The 15,165-nt window shown below is 38.6% G+C and overlaps 1 protein-coding gene across 1 annotated transcript in view; it reads left to right on the forward strand.

The window, feature by feature from the left end:
* The first annotated feature begins 317 nt into the window (after positions 1 to 317).
* SLC30A7 (solute carrier family 30 member 7) overlaps positions 318 to 15,165 on the forward strand; it is a 117,176-nt gene continuing 102,328 nt past the window's right edge. Inside the window, exons 1-2 of the mRNA XM_055404029.2 lie at positions 318 to 583; positions 803 to 904. Of these exons, the coding sequence (XP_055260004.1) occupies positions 504 to 583; positions 803 to 904 (182 nt within the window). The 5' untranslated portion in view covers positions 318 to 503. The remainder of the gene's footprint in view (positions 584 to 802; positions 905 to 15,165) is intronic.

Genomic DNA, 15,165 nt, shown 5'->3' on the forward strand with positions numbered 1-15,165 from the left:
GCTAATAGATACGGGCAATGGCGAAAGGGCAGGCGCAGGATGCCAGCGCATCCGGGAACAGCAGTGATAGGTAGTCGGAGTGGACGTGAGCGGGCGCTCAACCTTCCGGTCAGCACGACTCGTGGGTGGCCACCTCAGGATTTTCTTGCTGAGTACGGGTTGCGGGACTTGACTCCAAGTCAGCCCTTTAGACCACCTACAGCACACCACCTCTCTTTGGCTGCTGTAAAACTCGCAACTCCGCCCCCGCCGTAAGCCCCGCCCACCGCGCAAGTCCCGCCCCCGGCCCCGCCTTCCCCCTTTCCCGTCCCAGGACGCGTTGCGCGGCCCGGGCCGGAAGTCGCCCGGTTCCCGGGTGTGTGTCTGAGTCTGTGTCTGGAAGCGGCGCGCGGCCCGGGACAGGCGCTGGGGATTCCCATCTGAAGCGTCACCTGTATCACTACCATCTCCCACGGAGCCACTGCTAGAGGGGAGTAGACCCGGCCCTTCGCCGGGCAGAGAAGATGTTGCCTCTGTCCATCAAGGACGATGAATACAAACCACCCAAGTTCAATCTGTTCCGCAAGATCTCAGGCTGGTTTAGGTGCGGGGAACTGTGTTTGCGGGAAGTGGGTGTCCGGCACGAGGGGAGAAGGCCCAGATCTGAAGATGGCCCGAGGTCCAGGGGGGCAGCGTCTGGGACACCCTCGTTCGTGTGAGGAAAGGAGCGTGTGGACTGGGAGGGTCTTGAAAGGGGACCCAGCCTCCCGGTCTGGCACTTCTTTGACTTTCCCCGTTCTTTTCCCACTTGTGTCATGCCTAGGTCTATCCTGTCGGACAAGACGTCTCGGAACCTGTTTTTCTTCCTGTGCCTGAACCTCTCTTTCGCTTTTGTTGAACTACTCTACGGCATCTGGAGCAACTGGTAACCAAAGGGGAAAAGGGTTGGGGCGGAAGCAGGGGGTGGGGGAGACGAACCTCTGTTTGCTTAATGCCACGTAGCTCCTCACCCGGAGGCTCAGGTCTTGCCTTTGCCACCACCTATGCTGCTCAGTTTTCATATCCACACCAGTCTGGCACGGTTACGTTTCTTAAGAGCCGAGGCCATCACGTGCAGCAGTTAAGATTTAGGTCCCCGCCTCCTTCGCCAAGCACCCCCATCCCCACCCCCTACTCCTTCAAACCAGGGTGACAGGTCCCCTCCTCATTTTGACAGATGAAGAGTCTTTTGTTTTTGCACACCTTAGCTTTGCCCACTTTCTTGAAATTGGGAGAAATCCTTTTCTTGCCGTTCTGTGGGGTAGTGGTATTAGGAATTGACCTTTAAAATTGTGGGAGGGAATACCTGAGATCTTATACTTAATTTGATACTAGGTCTTGAAACGAGGGAGAGGTTTATAAAGGGGATATATGGAGAAACATGTTTCATTCTCTTTACTTTTATGCTGAAACTCAAGGTTTTCTTCTGGTCTTGACTGTGCTAAAAGATGCCACATAGTTTTCTAAAAGCTTTTCATCTCTTGAGTTGGTGGTTTTTGGTGTCACCTTTGGTTCTTTTTGTTTTTGTTTTAAACTGCTTTGGGACGAGGTCTGACTGTGGAAATGCAGTAATTTTATGCAGGTATTTGCAGTTGAATGCTTAAGGTCTAGTAAAATTGTTGAGCTAAGGAAAAGATCATCTCACTTCTAGGTGTATTGATTCCTCTTTAAATATCGTACTTGTCTTATAATAGCCAATACTTCAAAATTTTATATAAAATTTCAGTTTTTTCTTGGATTCCTTGAAATAGATCTTGGACCCCAATTTTAAGAACCTATGCCATCTATGCTTTATTTTCTATTAATTTAATAAACTAAGTCTCTGTCCTTTAAGGTCCATTTTCAGAGAGAATTTGTTTTTGGTCTTTATTGAGATTGAACAATGACATTAGGTGATACCACCAGTTTTTGTGACATGTATACTTTTATATGAAAAGGTAGACTTTTAAATTCAAATGTCAATTCTTTTTTATCAGAACTACTCAGCAGATTATGCCAGTTATTGGTTTAGTCATCACTCAAGTGTAAAAGGCATATTGAAACATAATAAAATCTCAATTTAGGTAATAACCGTTTGTAATCATTTGGGGATCAGATTTATGTGTCCTGTAATATTAATACTCTTTGATATGTTGTCATGTTAAAAGCATGATATTGTCTTAGTTTGTATTGAAATAATCATACTTTATTATAAATATGTAATATTACATTTACAATATAATAAATATGTTCTATTACATATAAATATGCAATATTTGTTTTACATTTTCCTCTTCCTGAATTATGCCATATTGTGGCATATGTGTTGACTGTTGTCAGGGCTCTATCTTGGTTTGCCTGTGTACAGTTTTGCTGTAGTTATGTTATATTACAATACATTTCACTGTGGCCTTCCATTGCATAAATCACGAAGTGAGATGTCTTGTTGAAGTGATTATGTTTGAAGTACCTAAACCACCGGTCTATGGAAAGTTAGGTATACAGTAATTCTTTTGATCTGTAGAGATCTGTTGAGGAAATCACTAAGACCATTGTTTTCTAAGCAATTAGTCAGTATTCATCAGGATATAAAGAAAACATCAATGGTGCATGGCTTGTTCTGCCTTCAGGTGACTTGTTCTTTTGACTTTAGGCCTCTTCGCCAGTTTACTCCCTTTCCTTGTGTTATATCTTTGCAATCTAGCTCTGAACTACTGTCTGTCATGCCTAGATTAATTAGCAGGTATGCATTACTGTGTTAACCTCCACGTCCACAATCATTTATTTTTTCCCCAATGCTAATTTTTATCAGTTGATTGGGAGTACAAATGTGTTCCTGTTGAAGCCTTTGTGGACTTAGAAGTTGCTTGGGCCTTTTCATAATCTGACTTTTTGTCTTATTCAGACACTACAAATTTGGAGCCCCTTTGTAGACTGATTAGCTGTTTCTTTACATGACTAAATTATCTCTGTTCCTGAAGGTTCAATTAGATTTTAAGTTCCTTGAGTAAATTCCTTACCAAAACTTGTTTTCTATTTTTGTCATAGTCATTTCTATGTTCCTTTGTGTTCTGTAAAAGTAGTTTCAAGATGTATGAGATGTCAAGAATTTTTTCCATTATGGAATTCAAAGATAGGTAAAACACATTTTCTCTTCATGAATAAAGGTTCACAGAAACATTTGACCTCATTGGAATGAATGTTAAACAGTTTTGGTTCTGATTTAGCACCTTCATTTTAAATAAGAACTTAATTATAGTTGATTTGTATTTTTGATGATGAGACTGTATCATCAGTGGAGAATAGCTAAGCTCTTTGTATATTTTCCCTTAATAAATATCTAGTACTTTTTACCTTTCCACTAGAACGTAAATGTTATTAAAGTGGAATCTTTTCTATCTTATTCAGGCACCTTAGTACATGGCACATAATATGTTTAATACATGTTTGCTGAATGAAAGAACAAAGGAATAATGAATATATGGATTTAGTCTACCTATACTAACCTTGCTAACTACCTCATTTGGGGCAGGGTTGCGGGGAAGGACATTAAGCCCCTTCTTTCTCTATTATTGGTAGCAAAATGGTAGGAATACCATATGTGATCTTTTCTTCTATGGTTCTTTTCTTTCTAGAATTTTATTTTCATTTACTTATTTATTGTTGCGTAATCTTGAGGTAGTATAGTAGATATAACAATGTGGTTTTGTACCATCTAGGATTAAATTATTCAGTTTTAGGAAAACCCCAAATTAGTGATTGTCTGAGCAAAATAAAACTTTATTTCCAAAATGGCTATTACAGTTCCAGCCATCCCTGCTGCTGCTGCTGCTGCTAAGTCGCTTCAGTCATGTCTGACTCTGTGCGACCCCATAGATGGCAGCCCACTAGGCTCACCCATCCCTGGGATTCTCCAGGCAAGAACACTGGAGTGGGTTGCCATTTCCTTCTCCAATGTGTGAAAGTGAAAAGTGAAGTCATTCAGTCGTGCCTGACTCTTAGTGACCCCATGGACTGCAGCCTACCAGGCTCCTCCGTCCATGGGATTTTCTAGGCAAGAGTACTGGAGTGGCTTGCCATTGCCTTCTCCGTCCAGCCATCCCTAGCAGCAGAATATCCAGAATGGAGACAAAAAGAGATAAAAAGTATGTACAGTGTCTCTTAAGGAGACTTATTTGGACACTGGCACACAACACTCTTCACCAGTATTTCAGTGGCTAAACCTTTATCACATTGTTCGTGTCTAGTTGCAAATGTCATCTTTTTTCCAGTCAACCAGATATTCTGAAAGTCATGAATTTTTTACCAATGATGAAAGGAAATATGTAGGCTCAGAAAGTGGGACCTCTTCTACAGGTGGAATAGTTTATAAAAGGCCCAGGGAGTTTTCTACTTTCCAGAGTAGTAGAAGAGCTTAGAGGCATCAGTTACCCAAATATTTTGTACTATACAGTGATTTTTCCCCCTATTATCTTAATATAGTTTGCTTCTTTTTTTTGTTTTAATGCTCTTCTTTTTTATGTTTACCTCACTGTTAGGATTTTTAATTTTCAGTGATATTTTCTACCAAAGCTGTTAACAATCATTTTCCTCTTAGGCTTAGAGGAAACTCATCTAACTCTAAAGATTAATGTCTTTGTATTAGCAAAGTAATTACTTGGTCAAGAAATGTTTTAGGCCCTACTAGTCACTGTTTCTGTCCTACTTCTGTATAATATGTCGCAGCATATGTTTGTAAAGTAATTCCTTGGTAAAGAAAAATGCTTCCACTAGTAACATTTTTTCTGTGGCATTAAAGATTTTAAATATCTTGAATTTTTATCGGCTTTTCCCTTCTGAAAAGACATTGGTTACCAGGTTACAGTGATGACTTCTTTTGCTTTCTGTCTTTTTTTTTTTTTTAACTTTATAAAAACAGATTCCTATTCCATTTTGCTGAGAATTCTACCTTACAGGAAGGTGTTATATGGAATGTAGTGGAGTTGTGGGTTTTTCACCATAACTCATTAGTTTAACAACTTATACAAATATCAGAATTCTAAGGATTTTCTATTTTCTTGCTAATTAATTGATAGTAAATAGTTTCCCCCTTTCCATCTCATGGAACTCAAGTTGATGATTCCCTGTGTTCGATTTCCAGTTAATCTCTAACAGCCACTATAAATTTGCTGTTAGCTTAGTTACCTATAGACCTTTAAATTTTTTATTTTGGAAAATGTATGTAAAAGTAGAGAGTTCAGTGGACCTCATGTCTCTGTCACCTACCTTTAATGTTTATTAACATGTGGCCTATTTTGTTTCATCTGTTATATCTGTCACCATTGAATTGTTTTAATGTGGATACCAGCTACAGTATGATTTCTTACATATCAATAACTACTTCAATTGGGTCTAAAAGATAAGAGTCCCTGTTTTTACTATAATCCAGTGCTATTCTTGGACTTCCTGGTAGCTCAGCTGGTAAAGAATCAACCTGCCATGTCGGAGACCCCAGGTCAATTCCTGGGTTGGAAGATACGCTGGAGAAGAGATAGGTTACCCACTCCAGTATTCTTGGACTTCCCTAGTGGCTCAGATGGTAAAGAATCCACCTGCATTGCAGGATACCTGGATTCAATCCTTGGGTTGGGAAGATTCCCTGGAGAAGGGGATTGCTACCTACTCCAGTATGGCCTGGAAAATTCCATGGACAGAGGAGCCTGGTGGGTTACAGTCCATGGGTTCACAAAGAGTCGGACACATTGAGCGACTTTCACTTCACTTCAGTGCTATTTTTACCTATAAAAATATATAATTTATTAATATCAAATGTCCATTGAGTGAGTGTTCATATATCCCATATTGTCTCATAAATTCTGTTTGAAGTTGGTTTTACAAATCAGAATTTAAACAAGATCTATGGTATTTGATTGATATGTCTCTTAAGTCTCAGTTTATCGGTTCTTTCTTCCTTTGTCTTTTCCTTCAGTTCAGTTCAGTTCAGTCGCTCAGTTGTGTCCGACTCTCCGCGACCCCATGAATCACAGCACGCCAGGCCTCCCTGTCCATCACCAACTCCCAGAGTTCACTCAAACTCATGTCCACAGAGTTGGTGATGCCATCCAGCCATCTCATTCTCTCTCGTCACCTTCTCCTCCCGCCCCCAACCTTTCCCAGCATCAGAGTCTTTTCCAGGGAGTCAACTTGTCGCATGAGGTGGCCAAAGTATTGCAGTTTCAGCTTTAGCATCAGTCCTTCCAATGAACACCCAGGATTGATCTCCTTTAGAATGGACTGGTTGGATCTCCTTGCAGTATAAGGGACTCTCAAAAGTCTTCTCCAACACCACAGTTCAAAAGCATCAATTCTCCGGCGCTCAGCTTTCTTCACAGTCCAACTCTCACATCCATACATGACCACGGGAAAAACCATATTCTTCACTAGACGGACCTTTGTTGGCAAAGTAATGTCTCTGCTTCTTAATATGCTGTCTAGGTTGGTCATAGCTTTCCTTCCAAGGAGTAAGCGTCTTTTAATTTCATGGCTGCAGTCAGCATCTGCAGTGGTTTTGGAGCCCCCCAAAATAGTCTGACACTGTTTCCACTGTTTCCCCATCTATTTCCCATGAAGTGATGGGACCAGATGCCATGATCTTTGTTTTCTGAATGTTGAGCTTCAAGCCAACCTTTTCACTCTCCTCTTTCACTTTCATTAAGAGGCTTTTGAGTTCCTCTTCACTTTCTGCCATAAGGGTAGTGTCATCTGCATATCTGAGGTTATTGATATTTCTCCCGGCAATCTTGATTCCAGCTTGTGCTTCTTCCAGCCCAGCGTTCCTCATGATGTACTCTGCATATAAGTTAAATAAGCAAGGTGACAATATACAGCCTTGACGTACTCCTTTTCCTATTTGGAACCAGTCTGTTGTTCCATGTCCAGTTCTGACTGTTGCTTCCTGACCTGCATACAGGTTTCTCAAGAGGCAGGTCAGGTGGTCTGGTATTCCCATCTCTTTCAGAATGTTCCACAGTTTATTGTGATCCATACAGTCAAAGGCTTTGGCATAGTCAATGAAGCAGAAATAGATGTTTTTCTGGAAGTCTCTTGCTTTCTCCATGATCCAGTGGTGTTGGCAATTTGATCTCTGGTGCCTCTGCCTTTTCTAAAACCTGCTTGAACATCTGGGAGTTCACGGTTCACATATTGCTGAAGCCTGGCTTCGAGAATTTTGAGCATGACTTTACTAGCATGTGAGATGAGTGCAATTGTGCGGTAGTTTGAGCATTCTTTGGCATTGCCTTCAGTAGACCTTAGATAAAATCCCTTTCATAAGTTTCTTTGGCCAGATGTTCTGTTCAGATTTGTTATATTTTGCTTTAGTGATCATGTTTCCATTTTTATATCCTTAGAAATTTTCTTTATTAAAATACCTGTAGAACATGGTCATTTAAAAAAAGTTTAAAAATGAATTTTAATATTTAGTGTTTAACGATCAGAGCCAAAACAATACGCTGCTTTTAGCAACCATTTTTTTAAATCAAGTTACATTTTGTGTGTAAATCATATAGCCTTAAGAATTCCCTATGCTGCCTTTATTTTCTAAGGATTTTGTGCCAGGTAGTTTAGGTGATAATTCATAATTAGAAACATTTGCTGATTGAAGATGAGCAGTAAAATTGACATTCCTCATGAGCACTGTTTTGATATATGATAGGTGAGTAGAGAACAGAAGCAGACTATTTTCACATGAGTTTGCCTACATAGATGCAACTAAGTAATTTTCAAATCATGGTGTGGGGTTCACGCTCTCATAATCACAGTGCTTTAAGAGAGCTTCATGTTCTGCCACCTCAAAAGAGGGAGTATTTTTTTCAGGTAGAATCATATTTTATGAAATGTTGGAAAAAAAACAATTTTAATGACAAATTTATTAAAAATTTAAATAAAATTAAAATATCATTTTGATGAGTATTAAAATTGCCACGCTACATTTAATCATTGGAAAGGAATCTGATTCCTCTAGTATACAGAAGAGGTTTATCATTTTTTTCCCACTATTGAGGCAGTCTTTGGTGTCTATTGACACCAAATATAAATAAATTGTTGTAAAAGAGATGATGTATATTAATTTTCTAGGGTAGCTGTAAGTACCACAGACTGGGTGACTTAAACAACAAAAAGTTGTTGTCTTGTAGTTCTGGAGCCTAAAAGTCAGAGATTAAGGTGTTATCAGGATTGGTTCCTTCTGAGGTCGATGAGGTCCAGGTCCCTTGCTTTGCTGGCAGTCTTTTGCGTTCCTTGGCTTGTCGAAGCGTCACATGACCTCTGCCTTATCTTTGCTTGGCAGTCTCCCTGTGTACATGTCTGTCTTCAGATATCCCTTTTTATAAGGAGAGCAGACATATTGGATTTGGGCCCACCTGACTGACTTAATCTCTACAAATTATGTCTGCAGTGACCCTATTTCCAAATAAAGTCACATTCTGAGTTACTGGAGATGTAAGGCTTCAGCTTAGAAATTTGGGGGAGAATATAGTTCAACCCATAACAAGATTTCAGTAACTATATATGTAGATCAATAAATCAGTGAATTTTAAAGTTTATATTTATTTAGCATAAATACCTTGCCTTCTATAACTGATTTACAGTTATTTAGAATAAAAGTCATATATACAATAAAACCCTCCAATTAAGAAGTAAAAACATTTAAAACTATATACAGAGAGGAAAAATAAATCTGTTAAATATATAAAGTGAAGTAAAGTTGCTCAGTCATGCCCGAATCTTTGCGACCCCATGGACTGTAGCCTACCAGGCTCCTTTCATGGAATTTTCCAGGAGTGGGTTGCTATTTCCTTCTCCAGAGGATCTTCCCCATCCAGGGATCCAACCCAGGTCTCCTGCATTGTGGGCAGATGCTTTACCGTCTGACCCACCAGGGAAGTTAAATATGTAGACTACTGTTGTTACTGAAATTGACTTTTGAATTTAGTTATAAAATTTCATGAAATCAAGGCAGAGTGGGTAAAAATTCTCATTGTCAACTGTATTATCAGACTAGAGAGAGAGTTTTTTGAACCAGATTTTAAAAATAGCTTACTATATCATGTCAGAACATAGAAAAAAAATCATAAACAATCTTTATTGGTTTTGTAACACATTACAAAGATTTTCTTCAAATGGGTCTTCATACCTCAAAATTTAAATTATTATTTTTAGTGTTAAGGGTCAAATGTGTAGTTTTCAGTGATCTGTTCAAGGAAAAATCTTAAAATAACTATAAATCTGTACTTGATTGGCAAGAACCTTACTTTGTCCTCTTCAGGTATTGATTTTCTCATTCAGCCTTTTTATTTGTTCACTCATTCTTGTTCTGCTTTGAGTTGGGTTTCAGGTAAGTATGCTGCTGCTGCTGCTAAGTCACTTCAGTAGACAGTACTTAAAACTATTTTATGCATCTCTGTATATTTGAATAAAATATATAAGGTTCATGATAAAATTTAAGACATTTTCAAAATGATTTTTGAGGAACTTGTAAATTTTTGTTCTTTTCTATATGGGTGAGTAATATGCTTTACTTTAGTTTCTAGGTTTATAATTATCCTAAATAACAAGGAAATTTAAAAACTGCTTTTTCTACTTCAGTGAAGAAGGTTTTGACTTTTAGTTTGTAGCAGTTAACAACTGAAGAAAGTTCTGACATATATCCAGATATTAAGAGCTATGGATCATGCTGGGAATACTAGATATTAATACTAATATTATTACTCCAGTTCAGTTCAGTCATTACTAATAATGAAGTAATTTATTAATAATAATAGAAATAATGGGAATATTGATGTGGGTTTAGTGTGACAAGCACAGTGATATGTTGTATAACTATAATTTAATTATAACACTTATGACACTTTTTACTGTTACCTGTTTACTTTTAGTTTTTTTTTTGTTGTTTTTATTTAAAAAAAATTTTTTTACTTCACAATATTGTATTGGTTTGGCCATACATCGACATGAATCCACCATGGGTGTACACGTGTTCCCCATCCTGAACCCCCTCCCACCTCCCTCCCCATCCCATCCCTCTGGGTCATCCCAGTGCACCAGCCCCGAGCACCCTATATCATGCATCGAACCTGGACTGGCGATTCATTTCACATATGATAATATACATGTTTCAATGCCATTCTCCCAAATCATCCCACCCTCGCCCTCTCCCAGAGTCCAAAAGACTATTCTATACATCTGTGTCTCTTTTGCTGTCTTGCATACAGGGTTATTGTTACCATCTTTCTAAATTCCATATATATGCGTTAGTATACTGTATTGGTGTTTTTCTTTCTGGCTTACTTTACTCTGTATAATAGGCTCCAGTTTCATCCACCTGATTAGAACTGATTCAAATGTATTCTTTTTAATGGCTGAGTAATACTCCATTGTGTATATGTACCACCGCTTTCTTATCCATTCATCTGCTGATGGACATCTAGGTTGCTTCCATGTCCTGGCTATTATAAACAGTGCTGCGATGAACATTGGGGTACACGTGTCTCTTTCAATTCTGGTTTCCTCGGGTGTATGCCCAGTAGTTCGATTGCTGGGTCATATTGCAGTTCTATTTCCAGTTTTTTAAGGAATTGCCGCCCTGTTCTCCATAGTGGCTCTAGTAGTTTGCATTCCCACCAACAGTGTAAGAGGGTTCCCTTTTCTCCACACCCTCTCCAGCATTTATTGCTTGTAGACTTTTGGATAGCCGCCATTCTGACTGGCGTGAAATGATACCTCATTGTGGTTTTGATTTGCATTTCTCTGATAATGAGTGATGTTGAGCATCTTTTCATGTGTTTGTTAGCCATCTGTTTGTCTTCTTTGGAGAAATGTCTGTTTAGTTCTTTGGCCCATTTTTTGATTGGGTCATTTATTTTTCTGGAATTGAGCTGCATGAGCTGCTTGTATATTTTGGAGATTAATTTTTTGTCAGTTGCTTCATTTGCTATTATTTTCTCCCATTCTGAAGGCTGTCTTTTCACCTTGCTTATAGTTTTCTTTGTTGTGCAGAAGCTTTTAAGTTTAATTAGGTCCCATTTGTTTATTTTTGCTTTTATTTCCAATATTCTGGGAGGTGGGTCATAGAGGACCCTGTTGTGATTTATGTCGGAGAGTGTTTTGACTATGTTCTCCTGTAGGAGTTTTAGAGTTTCTGGTCTTATGTTTAGATCTTTAATCCATTTTGAGTTTGTTTTTGTGTATGGTGTTAGGGAGTGTTCTAGTTTCATTCTTTTACAAGTGGTTGACCAGTTTTCCCAGCACCACTTGTTAAAAGAGTTTGTCTTTTCTCCATTTTATATTCTTGCCTCCTTTGTCAAAGATAAGGTGTTCGTAGGTGTGTGGATTTGTCTCTGGGCTTTCTATTTTGTTCCATTGATCTATATTTCTGTCTTTATGCCAGTACCATACTGTCTTGATGACTGTGGCTTTGTAGTAGAGCCTGAAGTCCGGCAGGTTGATTCCTCCAGTTCCATTCTTCTTTCTCAAGATTGCTTTGGCTATTCGAGGTTTTTTGTATTTCCATACAAATTGTGAAATTATTTGTTCTAGCTCTGTGAAAAATATCGTTGGTAGCTTGATAGGGATTGCATTGAATCTATAGATTGCTTTGAATAGTTTATGCATTTTCACTATATTGATTCCTCTGATCCATGAACATGGTATGCTGCTGCTGCTGCTAAGTCACTTCAGTCGTGTCCGACTCTGTGTGACCCCATAGACGGAAGCCCATCAGGCTCCCCCGTCCCTGGGATTCTCCAGGCAAGAACACTGGAGTGGGCTGCCATTTCCTTCTCCAATGTGTGAAAGTGAAAAGTGAAAGTGAAGTTGCTCAGTCGTGTCCGACCCTTAGCGACCCCACGGACTACAGCCTACCAGGCTCCTCCATCCATGGGATTTTCTAGGCAAGAGTACTGGAGTGGCTTGCCATAACATGGTATATTCTCCATCTATTAGTGTCCTCTTCGGTTTCTTTCACCAGTGTTTTATAGTTTTCTATATATTGGTCTTTTGTTTCTTTAGGTAGATATATTCCTAAGTATTTTATTCTTTTCATTGCAATGGTGAATGGAATTGTTTCCTTAATTTCTCTATTTTCTCATTATTAGTGTATAGGAATGCAAGGGATTTCTGTGTGTTGATTTTATATCCTGCAACTTTACTGTATTCATTGATTAGCTCTAGTAATTTTCTGGTGGAGTCTTTAGGGTTTTCTATGTAGAGGATCATGTCATATGCAAACAATGAGAGTTTTACTTCTTCTTTTCCAATCTGGATTCCTTTTATTTCTTTTTCTGCTCTGATTGCTGTGGCCAAAACTTCCAAAACTGTGTTGAATAGTGTGGGCACCGTTGTCTTGTTCCTGACTTTAGGGGAAATGTTTTCAATTTTTCACCATTGAGGATAATGTTTGCTGTGGGTTTGTCATATATAGCTTTTATTATGTTGAGGTATGTTCGTTCTATGCCTGCTTTCTGGAGGGTTTGTATCATAAAAGGATGTTGAATTTTGTCAGAGGCTTTCTCTGCATCTATTGAGATAATCATATGGTTTTTATCTTTCAATTTGTTAATGTGGTGTATTACATTGACTGATTTGCGGATATTGAAGAATCCTTGCATCCCTGGGATAAAGCCCACTTGGTCATGATGTATGATCTTTTTAATGTGTTGTTATTGGATTCTGTTTGCTTCAGTTTTGTTAAGGATTTTTGCATCTATGTTCATCAGTGATATACTGGCCTGTAGTTTTCTTTTTCTGTGGTATCTTTGTCAGGTTTTGGTATTAGGGTGATGGTGGCCTCATAGAATGAGTTTGGAAGTTTACCTTTCTCTGCAATTTTCTGGAAGTTTGAGTAGGATAGGTGTTAGCTCTTCTCTAAATTTTTGGTATAATTCAGCTGTGAAGCCGTCTGGACTTGGGCTTTTGTTTGCTGGAAGATTTCTGATTACAGTTTCAATTTCCGTGCTTGTGATGGGTCTTTAAGATTTTCTATTTCTTACTGGTTCAGTTTTGGAAAGTTGTACTTTTCTATGAATTTGTCCATTTCTTCCAAGTTGTCCATTTTATTGGCATATAGTTGCTGATAGTAGTCTCTTATGATCCTTTGTATTTCTGTGTTGTCTGTTGTGATCTCTCCATTTTCATTTCTAATTTTATTGATTTGATTTTTCTCCCTTTGTTTCTTGATGAGTCTGGCTAGTGGTTTGTCAATTTTATTTACCCTGTCAAAGAACCAGCTTTTGGCTTTGTTGATTTTTGCTATGGTCTCTTTTGTTTCTTTTGTGTTTATTTCTGCCCTAATTTTTAAGATTTCTTTCCTTCTACTAACCCTGGGGTTCTTCATTTCTTCCTTTTCTAGTTTCTTTAGATGTAGAGTTAGGTTATTTAGTTGACTTTTTTCTTGTTTCTTGAGGTATGCCTGTATTGCTATGAACCTTCCCCTTAGCACTGCTTTTACAGTGTCCCACAGGTTTTGGGTTTTTGTGTTTTCATTTTCATTTGTTTCTATGCATATTTTGATTTCTTTTTTGATTTCTTCTATGATTTGTTCATTTTTCAGCAGCGTGTTGTTCAGCCTCCATATGTTGGCATTTTTAATAGTTTTTCATCAGTAACTGAAATCTAATCTTACTGCATTGTGGTCAGAAAAGATGCTTGGAATGATTTCAATTTTTTTTAAATTTACCAAGGCTAGATTTATGGCCCACGATGTGATCTATCCTGCAGAACGTTCCGTGTGCACTTGAGAAAAAGGTGAAATTCATTGTTTGGGGGTGAAATGTCCTATAGATATCGATTAGGTCTAACTGATTCATTGTATCATTTAAAGTTTGTGTTTCCTTGTTAATTTTCTGTTTAGTTGATCTATCCATAGGTGTAAGTGGGGTATTAAAGTCTCCCACTATTATTGTGTTATCGTTAATTTCCCCTTTCATACTTGTTAGCATTTGTCTTACATATTGTGGTGCTCCTATGTTGGGTGCATATATATTTATAATTGTTATATCTTCTTCTTGCATTGATCCTTTGATCGTTATGTAGTGTCCTTCTTTGTCTCTTTTCACAGCCTTTGTTTTAAAGTCTATTTTATCTGATATCAGTATGACTACTCCTGCTTTCTTTTGGTCTCTATTTGTGTAGAATATCTTTTTCCAGCCCTTCACTTTCAGTCTGTATGTATCCCTTGTTTTGAGGTGGGTCTCTTGTAGACAACATATATAGGGGTCTTGTTTTTGTATCCATTCAGCCAGTCTTTGTGTTTTGGTTGAGGCATTCAACCCATTTATATTTAATTGCAATACTTTGGCCACCTCATGCGACGAGTTGACTCACTGGAAAAGACTCTGATGCTGGGAAAGGTTGGGGGTGGGAGGAGACGGGGACGACAGAGAATGAGATGGCTGGATGGCATCACTGACTCTGTGGACATGAGTTTGAGTGAACTCCGAGAGTTGGTGAGGGACAGGGAGGCCTGGCGTGCTGTGATTCATGGGGTCGCAGAGAGTCGGACATGACTGAGCGACTGAACTGAATTGATTATTGTTAAGTATGATCCCATTTGCCATTTACTTTATTGTTTTGGGTTCGAGTTTATACACCCTTTCTGTGTTTCCTGTCTAGAGAAGATCCTTTTAGCATTTGTTGGAGAGCTGGTTTGGTGATGCTGAATTCTCTCAGCTTTTGCTTGTCTGTAAAGCTTTTGATTTCTCCTTCATATTTGAGTGAGATCCTTTTGGGTACAGTAATCTGGGCTGTAGGTTATTTTCTTTCATCACTTTAAGTATGCCCAGCCATTTCCTCCTGGCCTGAAGAGTTTCTATTGAACGATCAGCTGTTATCCTTATGGGGATCTCCTTGTGTGTTATATGTTGCTTTTCCCTTGCTGCTTTTAATATTTGTTCTTCATGTTTGATTAATTTGATTAATATGTGCCTTGGGGTATTTTGCCTTGGGTTTATCCTGTTGGGGACTCCCTGGGTTTCTTGGACTTGGGTGATTATTTCCTTCCCCATTTTAGGGAAAATTTCAACTATTATTTCCTCAAGTATTTTCTCCTGGTCTTTCTTTTTATCTTCTTCTTCTGGGACTCCTATGATTCGAATGTTGGGGTGTTTAACATTGTCCCAAAGGTCTCTAAGATTG

The sequence above is a fragment of the Moschus berezovskii genome, chromosome 4 (assembly GCF_049115385.1).
Source record: "Moschus berezovskii isolate FMDL1 chromosome 4, NW_MosBer_1.0, whole genome shotgun sequence".
NCBI lineage: Eukaryota > Metazoa > Chordata > Mammalia > Artiodactyla > Moschidae > Moschus > Moschus berezovskii.